Source organism: Ambystoma mexicanum, chromosome 6p (genome assembly GCF_040938575.1).
Source record: "Ambystoma mexicanum isolate Mex_15411 chromosome 6p, UKY_AmexF1_1, whole genome shotgun sequence".
Lineage (NCBI taxonomy): Eukaryota > Metazoa > Chordata > Amphibia > Caudata > Ambystomatidae > Ambystoma > Ambystoma mexicanum.
The window spans coordinates 1,474,119,031-1,474,136,116 of record NC_090935.1 but is presented as its reverse complement, the minus strand read 5'-3'; the positions used below and the strand labels follow the sequence as shown (position 1 = coordinate 1,474,136,116).

The following is a 17,086-nucleotide window of genomic DNA, read 5'->3' as shown; positions in this document are numbered from 1 at the left end:
TAGAATGGATTCTCGGGTATTTGTGCATCCAAAGGAAAATGTTTCCAAGACTACTGACGTGTCCAAACCCATGCAGATTGGAGGGGTGCGAGGACCGCTATCCAAGGCTGAAAGAGACAAGAGAAGGCAGCAACAGCTGTGAAACCACCCAAGAAGACAGTAGGGGTTGCCGGCAAGACCGAGGCAGAACCAGTTCCGGAAAACTTCCTCACCCGACAAGCGTAGAGGTCCGCTTGTCGATCGAAAAGAAGGACTCCCAGACCTCGCACCCAGCTTTGCCAATGATCCTCATAAGTCACCAACAGCCGCCTCGAATGCATGCAGTCAGAGCATATATCGATAAAGGAGCCATTGGGAACTATATGGACCAAGAATTGGCTACAAGGATGAATCTTCCTCTTTGCGAGAAGGCAACAACTGACTTAGTCACCACTGTCGATGGAACTGAGATTTCTTCGGGACCGGTAGCACATTCAACGACAGAGATGATGCTTTTGTGCCAAGATGGCATTGGGAAGCCATTGTGTTCGATTTAATCAAGGCTCCACAATTCCAAATAATTCTGGGAATGCCATGGCTAGAATCACACAATCCTTGTATCGACTGGCGTGCGAAGAAGCTGACCTTCTCAGTCGAGTGTGCTCAAACTTGTTATCTAACAGAAGAACCTTTGACCAAGGCAATGACTACGATCATGAGTTTAACAAATCCGCTACCCCAGGTATACCTAGACTATCAAGACGTCTTCCAGAAGGATCAAGCCAACACTCTTCCCCCCCATAGACCATACAACTGCCAGATCGACCTCATACCAGGTGCTCAGATTCCTTGTGGCCGGATCTATGCACTCACCAAGCCTGAAAATCTGCATTTAAGAAAGTATCTGGACCAGTACCTGTCAAACGGTTTTATCCGGCCGTCCAAGTCCCCGGCGGCATCACCCTTATTCTTTGTGCCTAAAAAGGAAGGAGACCTTAGGACTTGTATCGACTACCGCGCATTGAACCAAGTCACTGTTAAAAACCGTTACCCCTTATCTTTGATTCCTGAACTATTGGACCAAGTTAAAGATGCACAGATTTAAGCCAAGTTAGACCTCCGAGGAGCGCACCACCTAGTACGAATCAAGAAAGGAGACAAATGGAAGACCACTTTCCGTACTAAATATGGGCTATTTGAATACCAGGTAATGCCTTTCGGCCTGTGTAACACCCCAGCAGCGTTTCAATATTTTATGAATGATGTCCTGCGAGAGTTGATCAATGTCTGTGTTGTGGTATACATCGACGAAATTCTGGCATACTCCTCTTCTGAACAAGAGCATGTAAAACATGTCCGTGCTGTTCTGGACAAACTTCGGCAAAACAAACTCTATGCTAAACTAGAAAAATGCTTCTTCTATGTTAAAGAGGTCGAGTTCCTTGGGTTTTTCTTAACCCCTCATGGTGTACGTATGGATTCGCGGAAAGTTGATGCGATCCTCAACTGGCCTTCTCCAACCTCCATCAAAGGAGTTCAGAGTATGCTGGGATTTGCAAATGTCTATCATCGCTTCATTCCAGGTTTCCCGCACCTTGTGCACCCTATTACCTCTTTGCTGGGAAAGAATAAACGTTTCCAATGGTCAGAAGAGGCGGAAAAGGCTTTCCAAAACTTAAAACAAAAATTCATCTCAGCTTCAATTTTGAAGCATCCTCGTCCAGATCTCCCGTATGTGGTTGAAACCGACGCTTCCAGCTTGGCAATGGGAGCAGTCCTTTCTCAAAGAGATCCTGAAACTGGTCAACTACACCCGGTGGCCTTTTGGTCACGGAAATTCACGGCACCAGAATTGAACTACGCCATAACAGACAAGGAACGCTTAGCCATCAAGGTGGCTTTCAAAGCTTGGAGGCATTACCTCCTAGGAGCAAGGCATACCATCACGGTAATCACTGATCATCGCAATCTCCAATACCTACAGTTGACGAAGGCACAATCATCTCGCCAACTTTGATGGGTGTTATTTTTTGCTGAATTCGATTTTGTAGTTACTTACCAGCCTGGTTGTCGAAATGGAAAAGCAGATGCCCTGTCCCGTATAGGAGTAGATTATGCACACGCCAGTCCAGACCCTGTACCCATCATCCCTGGAGGAAGAATCCTGGGAATTACTACGTCGCTAATTTTAGATGACATTCACGAAGAAATCGCACACCTCATGGATACCAGCACTCTGCAAGATTGGCCAACTAAAAGTCTGCACCACTCAGTCTCAAACCATTTGCCTTACTTTCAGGGACGTCTCTATCTACCCAGCAAGGAACTTCAGAAAAAGGTCATCTCAAATTACCACGAATCTCTGGTAGAAGGTCACCCTGGAATTGCTAAAACTGAAGCCAAAGTCAAACGACACTTTTGGTGGCCAACCTGGCGTAAGGACATCAAGCAATCCGTATTATCATGTGGAATTTGTGCACAAAACAAAGCACAAAAAAAGAGATCACCCGGTCTACTGCAACCCCTGGATATTCCGCCTACACCTTGGCATACATTGTCTCTTGATTTCATCACAGACCTCCCCCCTTGCAATGGATTCAACACCATTTTAGTGGTAGTAGATTTATTTTCCAAAATGGCCCACTTCATTCCCCTAAAAGGTTTACCCTCAGCTTCAATCCTAGCCAAGGAATTCCTTGAACAGATAGTCCGAATACAAGGATTTCCTTCTATCCTGATTTCAGACCGAGGCACTCAATTCATTTCACGTTTCTGTAGAAAATGTTGTGATTTAGCTCAAATCGATGTAAGACTTTCTACCAGCCACCATCCTCAAACCGAAGGTCAGACCGAGAGGACCAACCAGACTTTGGAGCAATACCTAAGATGCGTGTTACACGAAACAGAAGGCAGTTGGAAGGATATTTTGTGGATAACAGAGTATGCTTATAACAATTCCTTACACTCCAGCACTGGGAAATACAATATATATATATATATATACAATATATGGAATGCACACACGAACCTCCAATCTTGATCCACCTCAATCTCTGGAAATGCGAGCTGTAAGCAGCTTACATACTACCATCACTCAAGCCTTTAAACAAGCGACTGATCATCTGAGGCAAGCTAAGGAAAGGTACAAGAAATCAGCAGACGTACGTAGAAGTGAAGCTCCAAAGTATCAAGTAGGAGATGAAGTCTGGCTGGCCTCGAAGCACATACCAGTGAAAGGAAACCATACTGGATTCAAAAATCATCAAATCAAAATTATTTTTTTGATAGACTGGAAAGGATATGGCCCGCAGGAAGGATCATGGGAACCCAGTGATCACATTCACGCTCCACGGTTGTTAAAAAGATTACATCATAATCTTCTGAACAAACCTGGACCGGTGGGGGAACCCACCGTCAGGGGGGCCTTGCGGAGGAGTGCTGTCATGATGCATGCTCCAAAACACTTGGAGCTGGCAGGCCTTTCCTAGTCACTGACACCCATCAGGGCTTATAAAACCTCAAAGGGTAGTCCAAGGACTTCTTGGACTCAGTCCTGGCGCCGTTGGCACCAGGCTCATAATTTTCCATCTGGTAATGCACTACATGGGACTACATGCAAACCAGTCAAAGGAAGCTGAATCATCTTGCTTATCTTGGGTGTGGCTGTGGGACTACTTTACCTGTGATTGCAGAATGAGGCTGGAGGGACAATTTTATTGGAACTACTTACAAGGCTATTTAAGCCACACCCTGCCGACAGAATACGCTTCGCGTTATTCTGCACTCCTGCAGCATAACGCTCACCGTGTCTGCTTAGCTCCAGTACCTGAACGCCAGCAGACACGCCCGTTCTGGAACTTCCATCCATCGGAACCTGAGAAGAGAAGAAGAGAAGAAAGAAACAGGAATTAATACAGAGTTTTCAACCTTACCTGAAGAATTCCATCCGACGGGCAGCTCCTTCAGCTGCTCTTCAGTTCGCCGCACCTGCAGAAAAGAAAGCATCTGCTAGAACAGCTCATACTCACCCAGAGACCACTTCCCTTGGGATTTCACTGCAGCGGTTCATCTGATCGCCGCTCCAGAGCCACGCTGCACACAGCAGGTTAGTCGCGCACGGAAAGAAACCATTATAGAGACATTCGGCGCCACTCACGAACGCTAAACTTCCCGGAAAGAACCTGCTCAGTGTTGAAGGACGAGTCAAATCTTCATTACAAAACTGCTCAAGACCGCGCCTGAAAGAAAGGTGAATGCAAGGTTAAAACTTGGGTAATAAAGACATTTAAGCATCTATTCCAAGCATCTATTGGTATAAAGACTTACCTGCTGAGTCAAGCAATTCAAGACTCCACTACACCTCCACAGGATTAGTGAAGGAACTAGATCCAGGGAGAGACTGTCATATTGCGCCCCTGCAAGAGACCGCAGGGCGGAGAGTCCACCACTAAACAAACCAAGGTGAGGCTGAAGCAGAGAGGGGGCATTAGGAGGTTACGTGAGGTGGGATCTCAACCCCTCTCCTCACTGTGCTAACATCCTATTTTGACCTTGTAGGCAAAAGCATTCGGGGAAGTGACAGGGAAGGAGAAGTCACGTGCAAGTCTCCTCATCCAGCTGTGTAACGCCAGGGCAGACATCATTCCTGCATCTTCGAGCGATGCCCCCGAGGAGACCAGGTGAGTGTGACACCATCTGACATTGCCACTCTTGTGGCCCTTACATGACTCCAAATTATCCTTCATTCACTGTCCTCAACTGACAGGAAGAGGAATCAGACACCTACTCTCTTCCCGCCTCAACACCTCACAAATCTCCAAAGTCACATCCTCTCCTACCTCTTTTGAATTCACCATTTCTACTATTGCTCCACCTCACTCGGTTGACATCATCTCCATCTATCGCTGTCCTCGTCTCACTGGACCATTCTTTGATGATCTTGGGCAACTCCTTGATTTGCTTTCCACTTAATATCACCTTGTTATCTTAGTTGACCTTAAACTTCCCTCTCTAACCATTGCTCAGAAATCTGAATTTCAGTATTTTCTTAGAAGCCACGCTCTCCACTCTATCCATAACCTACCTACCCACAGAGGGTTTAACTCTTTGGATTTACTCATCTCCACCTCTGAGCCACTAATACTACTGTCATACCATCCCTATCTGGTCACTCAATTGCTTCCAACAGCATCGCCTTCCACCCTCTGTACCTCTCCTCACCACTTCCCTCACCTATTTTTAAACCTTTTGCCATTCCACCCTTTATCTCTGACATACAGTTCCTACTCTTCTCCTCCGCACCTGATGCCTCTTCCACCAACACTGCCTTCTCCAGCTTCCAATACCTACTATATAACTCATTCTCCTCTCACTTTCCATTGCTAACTTTCACTGCTAAGTCTCAGCTTCCTTAATCCTGGGTCACCCCATATATACACTCTCTCCGCAAAGACATGCATCCGGTGCTGCACAAATGTAGGTGTACCCACTTGCATGAGGACCTGCAACTCTACCTTTCTGCCCTGTACTCTCTCAAGTCCTCTTTTCATAGAGCGAAAAAAAGGAATTCTACCTCACCCTCAATTACTCTCACCCCAACCATCCACAAGGCTACAGGGCACCCTAAACTCATTCCTCCTAAGCCTATGACTATAAACTCCACTCTCCCTGCTAATGACCAAGCTGAATACTATGCTGCAAATATTTCCAAAATTAGAAACTCTTTCCTGACCTTCCTCACACTTCCTCCTCCTACATTCTACACTATGCTTACTCTACCAACATCCTCAGCCTCTATCTGCCGCTTTAGTCAAACTAGTACTGAGGAAGCCCTATCTCTACTGAAGTCTAACCCCTACTGTGCCCATCAGACACTCTTGCTCCTCAGCAAGTCAAGCCTATTGCCCCTTTAGTAGCCTCTCACCTTGCTGAACTCTTCAACCTGTCTTGCTCTTCCTCTATTTTCAAAACAGCCATGGTCATCCATCTCCTAAAAAAGCAAGGTGCTGACCCGAACCTACCGGCTAACTTTCACCCTGTGTCTCTCCTTCCACACTACTCTAAAGTGCTTCAAAGGGTTGCTTGTGTTAAAGCATTTTACCTATTTCTTAGATATCCGCAACCTTCAAGACCCCCTTAAAGCAGGTTTCCACTCCAAATGCTCCAAGGAAACTGCTTTCATGAATGTGTCCACCTTCATTGCCTCTTCTAAGCACTCCAACCTATCCTCTATCCTAATTCTCCTTGAACTGTCCACTGCCTTTCCCACCGTTGATCACTCTGATCTCCTTAATACTCTCTTCTTGGGATTCCTGGATTGAATCCTACCTGGCACCTTGCCAATTCTCTGTCTCCTGGAGCAGCAACAACTCATTCTTCTAATTGCTGTGTTTCACAAGGCTCTGTCTTGGATTCGCTGTTCTTTACACTATACACCTCTGCTCTTGGGGCACAAATCTCCTTCTTTGGGTTCTCATACCAACTCTTTGCAGTTGACACCCAAATCTTCTTCCCTTTTCCTGAACTCATCTCAGATCTCTCTATCAAAATATCTGTCTCTCTGCCATTAAATATTTGATGGCTTTGCACACTAGCAAAACAGAGGTGATCTTTTTTTTATTGTGTTTTGGTTTCCACATACAAACAAGCTAGAACCTTTCACAAAGGATCAAAAAGAAAACATAAGGCAAATATTACATAATACATGAGTGTAAAATATTTTTTAAAAGAATAAAACAAGAAGAAATAAGGTAAAAATAAGAAAAGAGAGAAGCTGTGCAACAAACTCTCTCATAATTTGCAAAGTAAATTCTTAAAATATTTCTGATCATCAGAGACAATTTCTACAGTGTTTTCCTTTTGAGAAAGGGGAAGGAGAAGAGCGAGGCAACACTACAATTATGCTCCATCAGCTACAGCTACAGAATTTAACATCTCCAGCTTTTTCAATATTGTACTGAGAAGTCCACATAGTGCCAGTATCAGGCTTTGTAGATCGCCCCTCATCAGGCTGCCCTAAAAGGCTTTGTTCCCTATAGCAGTTCCCAGATGTTTAACTCTGTTTTACTCCAGGGAAATGCTTCCCATTACCAGATGTTTCATAGTTTCTCTCATATCTGCGATACCACAAAGCCTGCAGTTCGTTTTGCCTGAACCAACCAGCCAGCCAGCCACTCACCCGCTCTAGAGTCGGGAACTGATTTGTAGTTCAACTTGCGGATTCTTTATAAAGGGTATATGTGGCCAGCTCCTTGTTTGTTTGGGCCCAGTCAAACATAAATCATTTCCTTTTTGCACCAACGGGATTTGTGACCAGCTCCTCTTTAAAGGACCCTATCAAAACCAAAAGGGCATTCAGTTCTTCCTTAAACTTAGTGATTGTGAAACCTGAGGTACGTGTTTGTTCTATACCTCATCCTTCACACAGTGATTGTGGAGGCGAATTTAGCAGCTTGGCATAAACTGGCAGTTTCCTCCATTTAGCTCTAGGAGCCAGGGAAACGAGCCCTAACTCAAGACTCACTACCGAGTTGGGGACAAAGTTAGCCAGACCTAATGGCCCTCATTACAACTCAGGCGTTAAGGGTTTAACGGCGCCGTCGGCGTTGTTAACCCTTAACGCCTGATTACAAGTGTCCCTTTGCGGGTTGGTGTTTAACGCCTGCTTTTAGCAGGCGTTAAAAATCCAACCCGCAAAGGGACTTTGGAGCTAATTACGGCACCGTAATTGACGGTGCCGTAATTAGCGCCTTCCCCATTCCCATTATGCCCTATGGGGGCAAAAATGGAAATGGGGAAGGGGCCATGGTGAATGGAGAATTACCGCCCCGCCAACCTTGTAATGGGGCGGTAATTCCGCCATCCACCATGGCAGAATCGTAACCTTAGCGGCATGGACCATGGTGCTAATAGCACCATGGTCCTCCACCAAGGTTGTAATGAGGGCCAATGTCTTTTTCCAGAGCATACCCTGTGTTGTGTTTAATTTTTCTCCCAATTTGTTTAAGATGATATCTAATCCATATAGCATAGTTGGTTTTCTTGCATTTAGTAGAACTGGATTAGAGGTTTCAATGAGAAGAGACATAGGGCCTGATTCATAGAGCATTTTTCAATGTGATTGCTCCATTATAAAACGTTTTTGTGAATCAGGCCCATAGTTGGGCAAGTATCCTTTTAATTTTTGCCAGAAGCAAGCTATATTTTGCATTTATGAGTTGGATTCCAGATTGCTTAGCGATTGTATTTGATACTTCATGAACCAGATAGGTAAGGGAACTGACTCTCTCGAGTCGTTGATCCCCCACCCGCCAGGTCACAGTTTTCGTACTGCGTTTTGTGGAGAAGATTAGGACTCTTGCTTTTGTACCATTCACTTTTAAAGAGTTTGCTACTGCGTATTGATGTAACAATGTGACTTCCCTCTGCAGGCCAAATGGAGTGAGGTCAAAGAGGACAATATTATATGCAAAAGCTATACAGTCCAGTGTCAACATGCCCAGCCTGACTGGGTTTGTAAATCCCCCTCCCATATCTTGCTCATATCTGCAGTATAGAGGTTGTAGACGGTAGGGGCTACAATGCAGCCCTGCCTCAGCCCACGATATGTACGGATGGGAGCCGTCATTGAGCTCTCCCTGTCCAATTATACTTTTACTGTTATATCTGGGGTTATTCTCTCTACCTCTCTATCTATGTCAAATCAGGTCACAGCTATTTGTCAGTCCGCCCACCACCAGATCAGGGTTCTAAAAAGAGTCCTTCCCATGATTCCGGAAGTCATGCGTCCCCCCGTGGTGGCTGCACTAGTCCTCCCATGGCTGGACTATTGTAACTCCCTATACCTTTCTCAACCGGTAGGCCTTCTCCAGCGACTTCAACGTATGCAAAACCTGGCAGCCAGATTAGCCACTGGCTCTCCCTTTGGTGCTCACATCTCGCCAGTGCTCCGCCGACTCCACTGGCTCCCAGTGGCTCAGCGAGTTAAGTTCAAGTCACTGTGCATTGTCCATCGGGCAATCCACGGCTTTGGAGCTGAATTTCTCCAATCTAAATTCCTCCGATATATCCCGGAACGTGATCTCCGTTCCTCGGCCACCAACCTACTTGTCGTGCCTAGGTATAACCGGGAAAGACTCGGCAGCAGAGCCTTCTCCATCGCCGCGGCCAAGCTTTGGAACATCCTCCCACTGCCACTCAAATCTATCTCCAACCATCTAGCTTTTAGGAAAGCTCTGAAGACCATTTTATTCTAGTTCCCTGGCTTCCTACTGTCTTTCTCTGCCAAGCAGCCCCCGCACTATCGCCATGATGGCTTTGGGCGACCGTGCGCTCTACAAATTCAAGTAGCATAACATAACATATCACTATGTAGCAGAGTGAGCAGCTGTATCAGATTAGATGGAACACCTGCCACCAACAGTTTGTGCCACAGCCTACCACTACTGACATTATCAAATGCATTTGTCATGTCAATAGAGGCCATATATAGGGTACCCACTGCTTTCCCTTTTACAGCTGCCTGCATATACGCCATAGCGAAGGCATTTAGTGTGGTACGCATTCCTGCACGGAATCCTATACAGGAGACAGATATTAGCTTAAGTTTATTTATCTGGGTTTTTAGTTCTTTAAGCAGCAATGCAGCAAAGATTGTACTAGACAAATCCAGGAGGGCAACTGGCCTAAAATGCGCTGGATTCATTTTATTCCCTTTCTCAAAGATCAGGATTATATACAATTGCCTCCATGTGTCCGGGACCTTAAGGGTAAGGCATACATTTTGAAATAGATCCCCTAGTGGGTGGGCCCAGAGCTCCAGGTTGTGTTTTAGAAGTATCGGAGGAATGTTATCTGGACCTGGGGCTCTGGAAGATTTTACTTTTTTAATGGCCCAATACACATCATCACGGTCCCAAGGGCAACTGTAGCTATCTTTAACCATTGCTCCTCAAAAACATAGCCCTCTTCATTGTCCGGCAATGCGTACTTTTCAGTTAGATATTGTTCCCACACCTGTGCCTCAATATGGCAGCCCCCACCGTGCAAGGTTTTTTATTGGCAGCTTTTCCCAATTATGACCAAAAATTGGACGCATCATTGCCAATTAGGGTTGCAATCAATTCCTGATTTCTCTTAATGTGGGTTTCTTGTGTAATCAGTTTGATGGACCTTTTGTATTTGGATGTAATTATTTTCTTAGCAACCAAGAAAGAAGACTGTGTTGCTAAGTCTCTATTACAAGCTCTAATAGCTGAAATCTTAACAGCCTTTGCCTTCTGGATTCCAAAATCATAATTGTTTGGATGAATAGTAGGCCCCAGTAATGGACCTTTATCAAGAAGTATGTTCAAACAGGTTTGCAATCTGTTATTATAGTTGTAAGCTTTTAAGCTTACACCTGCTCTCAACATAGCCTCCAGCTCCCTTTCCCAACTGTTGGTAAAGGTTTTGCATGCTTTTGCGTTCCACCTTATAGCAAAACCACCCCTCTCTACTCTAGTGAAGGCTAAAGATGGCATACGTTCATAGGAACACAGGGAAAGATGTTTTGTCAGATTTATGGGTAAAAGGTCGCTCCCCAAGGGTAGACCCTTAGACCAGGGGTCTGCTATTTTACCCAGATTTGTGGAAAGAAAGATATGATCTATCCATGAGACCTTACCACCCCTCTCCCAGGTATAACACCCCTAGTTTTTTCCATCACCAGGGGTGGAAGGACTTAAATCCCAATTCCACCCAAAATTGTTCCACAGCCTACCAAGTTGTTTGTACTTGGGTTTGGTGTTAGCCCTTTTGTTCACGTTGATGCTTTTTTCCCATATTGACATAGGATGCGCTAAAGTCTCCTGCTACAGTGATGTGTTGGTTGTCATGACGTCGTAACCAATCGGTTAGTAAACTGTCCAGGAGACCATGCATAACCCTGATGGATGGGATATCATGTTTTCCATATATGATATGATATGATATATGATACTTTATTTATATAGCGCCTATACACAATGTGTTTCTAAGCGCTTCAAAGCAAGGGAGGGAACAAGGGAAAATACAATGACTTTCTTACAGGCCATGAACAGTAAGGATGTGAAATTAACTATCGTACTCTGCCTGACGACATTTCAGATAGTGCAAGTGCTAAGACATAGATAAGGAAGGGGGAGCGTGGGAAGGAAATGTAGACAGACAGGTGACTACCGCACTAGGCCGGATGACATTTCTGGTAGAGCCGGAGAAAAACAAAAGGTGAGGGAGAGGGCTGCAGAAAGGGAGGGGTGGAACAAAACAAGCGACTATCGTACTAGGCCTGACAACATTTCACATAGTGCTGGAAGGGGTGGGGAGGAAACAAGTAAGGGGAAGGGGGAGGAGACAGATGAGGTTGCTATCATACTAGGGCCAGGGAAAATTCTGATAGAGTAAGTGCATAGAAGAAAGTAAGGTGAGGAGATAAGAAAAGGGGGAAAAGGAGAGGAGAGAACAGAAAATAAGCAGTCAAAAAGAGTGGAGAAGAGGGCTGCAGAAAGGGAGGGGTGGAACAAAACAAGCGACTATCGTACTAGGCCTGACAAAATTTCACATAGTGCTGGAGGGGGGGAGAGGAGGAAAACAAACAAGTAAGGGAAAGGGGGAGGAGACAGATGAGGTTGCTATTATACTAGGTCCAGGGACAATTCTGATAGAGTAAGTGCATAAAAGAAAGTAAGGGGAGGAGATAGGAAAAGGGAGAAAGGGAGAGGAGAGAACAGAAAATAAGCAGTCAAAAAGAGTGGAGAAGCAAGAGGGGAGAGGGAATACAATTGCAGAAGTCAGTAGTAACACATAATGTTGCAAGCCAGGATGCAAGATGAAGATGGGAACAGCATGATACAGGGCCACCATGAGTACAATATGCAAACTAAGATCAGAATAAGAGTTGAGAAACAGTGACGCACTGTGAATCAATGAAGTCCATAAAAGTCAAATCCAGCATTGGCCACAAGACAGTGATGGTGAAACCAGAATGTGTCAGGACAGACTCCTGCAAAAGTAGGCTGGAGGGCGTCAGGGGGAGAAGGGTAGAAGAATCAAACAAAACAGGCAACATCTGTGTGCGCGAAGCGAAGGGGGGCACATGGAACATCACAGGGGACCAGAGGGGATGGGGATGGCCTGTGGGGACAGAGTGAGTAAACACATGTTGGTGCATGCTTACTTACTGTCTGAGCAGGGGTTCGGGCCCTGGGTCCTCCTGGTCCGAACAGGTCCAAACAGGAATTGCCCTTTTCTTTTCTGCCCTTCGCTTCGGACGCCTGGGCGAGAGTCGCCCTTGATCTAAGAGTTAAGAGCAAGAAAGAAGAGGCAGGGCTAACAAGGTGGGTGGGGCCCAGGCAGGTGACCTAGATCCACTTGCACCTGCTCCCCATCTGCAAAGGAAAAGAGGCTGCAGGGCTCCTTAAGTAGGGAAAAGAGCGGCAACAGGAAGGCACCAGGTGGGCGGGGCTGGCTATGTAGGGAAAAAGAACGGCAACCAGGAGGGCACCAGGTAGGCAGGGCTTAGGCCAGGTGACCTAGATCCACTTGCACCTGCTCCCTATCTGCAAAGAAAAAAAGGCTGGAGGGCTCCTTAAGTGAGGAAAAGAGCACCAACCAGAAAGGCACCAAGTGACGTGGGCTTAAGCCAGGTGACCTAGATCCACGTGCATCTGATCCCCATCTGCATAGGAAAAGAGGCTGGAGGGCTCCTTAAGTAGGGAAAAGAGCGGCAATAAGGAAGGCACCAGGTGGGCTGGGCTTACTAAGTGGGGAAAAAGAGCAGCAAACAGGAAGGCACCAGGTGGGCGGGACTTAGGCCAGGGGGCCTAGATCCACTTGCACCTGCTCACCATCTGCATACAAATATGATAAGCAATTTTGTTTGCGTCTATGGTATATAAATGTTAATTGCCATAATGTCGTCCGAGTTTATTGTGATTCCCTGGGATTCACATTCACACCTTGATTCCACTGCTATGGCTTTACCTCCTTTTGGTCGTCCCTTGTCACCTCTAGTTGCTGGTTTTCAGTAAGTTCGATAGCCTGCAATTTCAAAGCTGTCCACGGCCATGGTTTCCTGTAGCAGTAAGACGTTTGTTGTTGTGGTGGAAATCATGTTGATTCCTGTTAATTTATGATATCCACAGATGTTCCAAGATTTTATGGTGAAATATGGCAGCTCAAAGTTGCTGCTGTTATGACTATACCCTCTTGAACATTTCTATAGCCCCCTCCAACCAAGCCCATTAATCTCAGACAATCATTGATTCCCCAGTATCTCCTACTGACTCCATTGGTCATTGATGTTTACTTGCCGTCAGTTGGACAGGGTTAAAAAAGAAAATCAATCTTCTCTTGTGAGGTACATTTCTTCAATTGGTAACCCAAGGTCTTTAATGGAGGATTTGTAGCCCCCTACTTCCTTTGTAAATTCCAGGAGGGTTCCCGATTTCACTTGGACCTCTCCCTTTAAAAGTTCAAAAACCTACACCATAGAGATTAGAACATAATTTAGTGCAACAAGCACTGAATGGGAGGGGATTATTAAGTCCAATGTTCACCAGGAGTGTCACATTTTTCAGGGGAGTCAACCACCTGAAGAACCTCCCTTATTGACAACCCAACAGATCTCTCGTCCATCCAAGTATTAGGCAGGAGACGGGAACTCATTGACAGACCATCATTTGTACAACAGGAGAAACTCTCAGGATTATCACTCAGGTTCAAGTTAATAGACAGATTTTGCTGAAGTTTACGCACCGTCGAGGTGATTACGGCGTGACCAAATAGGGAAGCACTTCCAAGGATTTTTTTCCTTCCCTCTTTCAAAACTTCATCCTTGGACAAACTCCCATTCTGACCGTTCGGAAGACAATCATTTATTTTTCTCCTAATTGATGAAGACGATACAGTATATTCTTTACAATTCACAAGTAGTTGACATATACTCAAGGAAGTAGGAAGAGAGGAGGTGGTGATCATGGTAATTGTGATGGGCAGGACCGGTTGTGAGTTCCCAAACACATCTAATATGTCAGCTTCAGGAAGATGGACATTACCTTTCTTGCAGTCTACCTCAATTGCCTTTGCATCATCTCTATAGATGCCGCTCCTCAGATTATACATTAGACCTTCCATGGATTTCCCGCTCTCACAATTGTCACAGTAGAAAGCACAGCGGGTCTATCACAGTTCTCACAGCAGGTCTATCAGCGTGACCAATCAAGATTTCCAGCTGAGTCTCACCCTATTGTGTAATTTGCCTACTGCTGCACAAATTAGTCCTAACCCGATTCCTCACCTTATTGTCACCTTATTGTTGAGAAATCTCACTACACCTCTGAGGATAGCACATATCAGCTGTCGGTCAAGTTTCAATCCTTAGTGTTGCAGCCACTCACGCAAGTGTGTTTGCTAATCAATACAATTCTAATTAGCAGATTCTGCTAATCAATGCTTGAAAACTAATTTTTGCCTTGAAACATTGTTCATGCATTTTTGCATCAAGGCAAACTTTGCTGTACAGCTAATACCATTCCATATTACCCTAGTGCAAACTTTCCTGTGCTGCAAAAATGAACTAAATATGCATCTTTTTTAAACTATGCCAATGTTTACCTTGTTGCCTATAATATGCCAAAATGCACTTGTCATAGTGCAATTATTATAACAAGATAGTTAACATACTTTTGCACTTCACACATAACACAACTTTATTCACTCTTGTTTCCAATATCTCCAACTACCTTCATAAATAACAACCGTTGTTAGTGAAACTACTTCATGATTACCACATATACCAAATAACTTTCTTTTACAAATACACGAAAAAAGAACATTAACCAAGACAGCTACCAAACAAAGAAAACTCTTCAATTAAAGGTTCTAAAGGATTGTGTTTAACAAATTATACTGGGGTTTTTTGTTCACAGAGAAACAACCACAGATTCCAGCTTTCTTACCATATTCAACTAAGTATCCACAGAGAGTATTATGCTTTCTTTATACTTTTTCTTTCTTCACAAACAAGGGATTCCATAAGCAGTATCCACAATTCTGGTAGGATTATAAATACCATATACACTTCCAATGATATTGTTCACCCATATCAGAAATAATGTATTCTCCCCCTAGAGTACATATAATTACTAAACACATATTGCCATGGCTGTGGCGAGTGTCCTGATTCTTGGGGGCATGGCCAAAGGCCATGCCCCCAAGAATGTGGACACTGGCCATGACCACAACAATAGAATTGAACCATATCATAAATATGCACACCTTCAAATAACATGACTCACCCACACCCCTCCCAATACCAATAGTGTCCACTGACCCCTGTGTCCGCAGCTCAGAATATGGCCTCAGACAATGAAATTGACTGCAGACTCAGGGACTCCATATAAACTTGTTACCACTCATAAACCCTATCTAGATACACTTTCAGTGATAAAATAACCCAAATGTATTTTCCAGGGTTTTTTCTCACTTCACTGTTCGTGGCGAAAGGTGGTGTTCCGCGGATCCAAAATGGGGACTGTTTCAAAAAATATGATGCAGCTTGTGCTTTCTGACAGCCAAGCAGCGTGCGTGTTTGATGTCTGTGAACATCAAGCCCCCCCCTGATTGCCCCAGAGGTGTCCCCGGACAGAGAACCCGAAATTGAGTCCACGGACCGGACGCAGATATCACTAATTTTTGTTTACCTACTTTTTGGTCATTTTTTAAAAGCCACTAGACGGATTTATACAAAATATGCAAAAGCATGCTTTAGAGACCAAGCCATCGCTCCTCGTGCATCTTTGGTGAAAATCTGTCCTGCGTTTGGGCTGTAGGTGTGAGCAGATTTTTTTTACGTTATGTCTTTGAGGATTTCAAAAGTTTTGAGTCCCTCCCCTATAACTTTGTCCCCCCCCAGCCCTCCGGGATGAAACTGCATCACACTTTGCAAAATCACTCGGAGGTGGCCCTATACATGTTTTGCAAAGTTTGGAGGTGATTTGTCAAATAGCAGCAAGGTTATAAGCCGCCAAAAAACTGTTCTTCCTATGAGATTAGCAACTTAACCATAACTACATGGCCGCTACTGTATACAAAACTATTAAAAAAGGCAAACAGTGTTTATTATAGGGCAACCAATTTTAGAATAAACAATGGTTGAGAATAAGAAATGACGGACGGTTATGCAGGAATGATGGCTAGATGTCTTAAGTATAGAAGAGGTATTATGTGGCCCTGTTACTGGGCTAGATAGTATCTTTGCCAGCGACCGGTGATGGAGCATCTTGCCCGAAAGTCATACTGGCACATTTTCTCTATGTTAGTGAATGAGTGTGCGGCTTGTGAGCGAACTTCTGCTTCTCAACCAATAAAATAAGGTAGCGTCTATATGAAAGACATATCCTTTGTCCTTGAGAACAGACGCTTTCGTAAAACAAACTGATCTATATATTAGCCACCTGCCAAAGTCCATGGGGAATAACGTTATTTGAGATTATGCCTAATGAATGTGTTTAGTTGCCTCGACAAGGACAGCAGATGCTGTTGCTTGAGAACAGGTTTCCGGAAATACCTGGCACCTCAGTGATGAAAGAAAGTATGCATAACATGTAAAACATCACATTACATTTCAAAACTTATAGAATCCTGTCAACTTTTTAATAAATAATCGTACCTATTGAACTTGACTTCCGCGGTGATCTGGCTAAGAAGGCTTGCCATTCTACAGGATTGGGAAACAAAATGATAAAAGTTAATGCAAGAAACGCCTCAAGAGAAACAGAAGTTACTTGCAAGCAAAGTCATTATTTAATAAACTGTATCTATCTCTTGATGATCATTTCGAAAAAAAACACATTATCTGACAGCTTTTTCACAAGTTCAACTTTTAAATGAGCAGTTCTGTCAGTTCCTCTTAGGCCGTACTGAGTGTTGAAATTGGAAATCCTCGATGTCATGCTTTATAACGTTTCTATGCAACCATACACAATAAATTCAACATGACTTCAGATATTCTGGCAAAGGTCTACATTGGTGTCAATCCCTTGGTTGAGCATTGCGGTGTCTGTAACGGATATTAGGAATATGGCTGGGG

General features: G+C 44.5%; 1 protein-coding gene across 1 annotated transcript in view; it reads right to left on the bottom strand.

Annotated features, from left to right (window-relative positions):
• Positions 1–17,086, bottom strand: part of LOC138510558 (serine/threonine-protein kinase MRCK beta-like) — a 2,015,755-nt gene that overhangs the window by 1,110,055 nt on the left and 888,614 nt on the right. Inside the window, exon 13 of the mRNA XM_069626316.1 lies at positions 16,667–16,714. Coding sequence (XP_069482417.1) covers positions 16,667–16,714 — 48 coding nt within the window. The remainder of the gene's footprint in view (positions 1–16,666; positions 16,715–17,086) is intronic.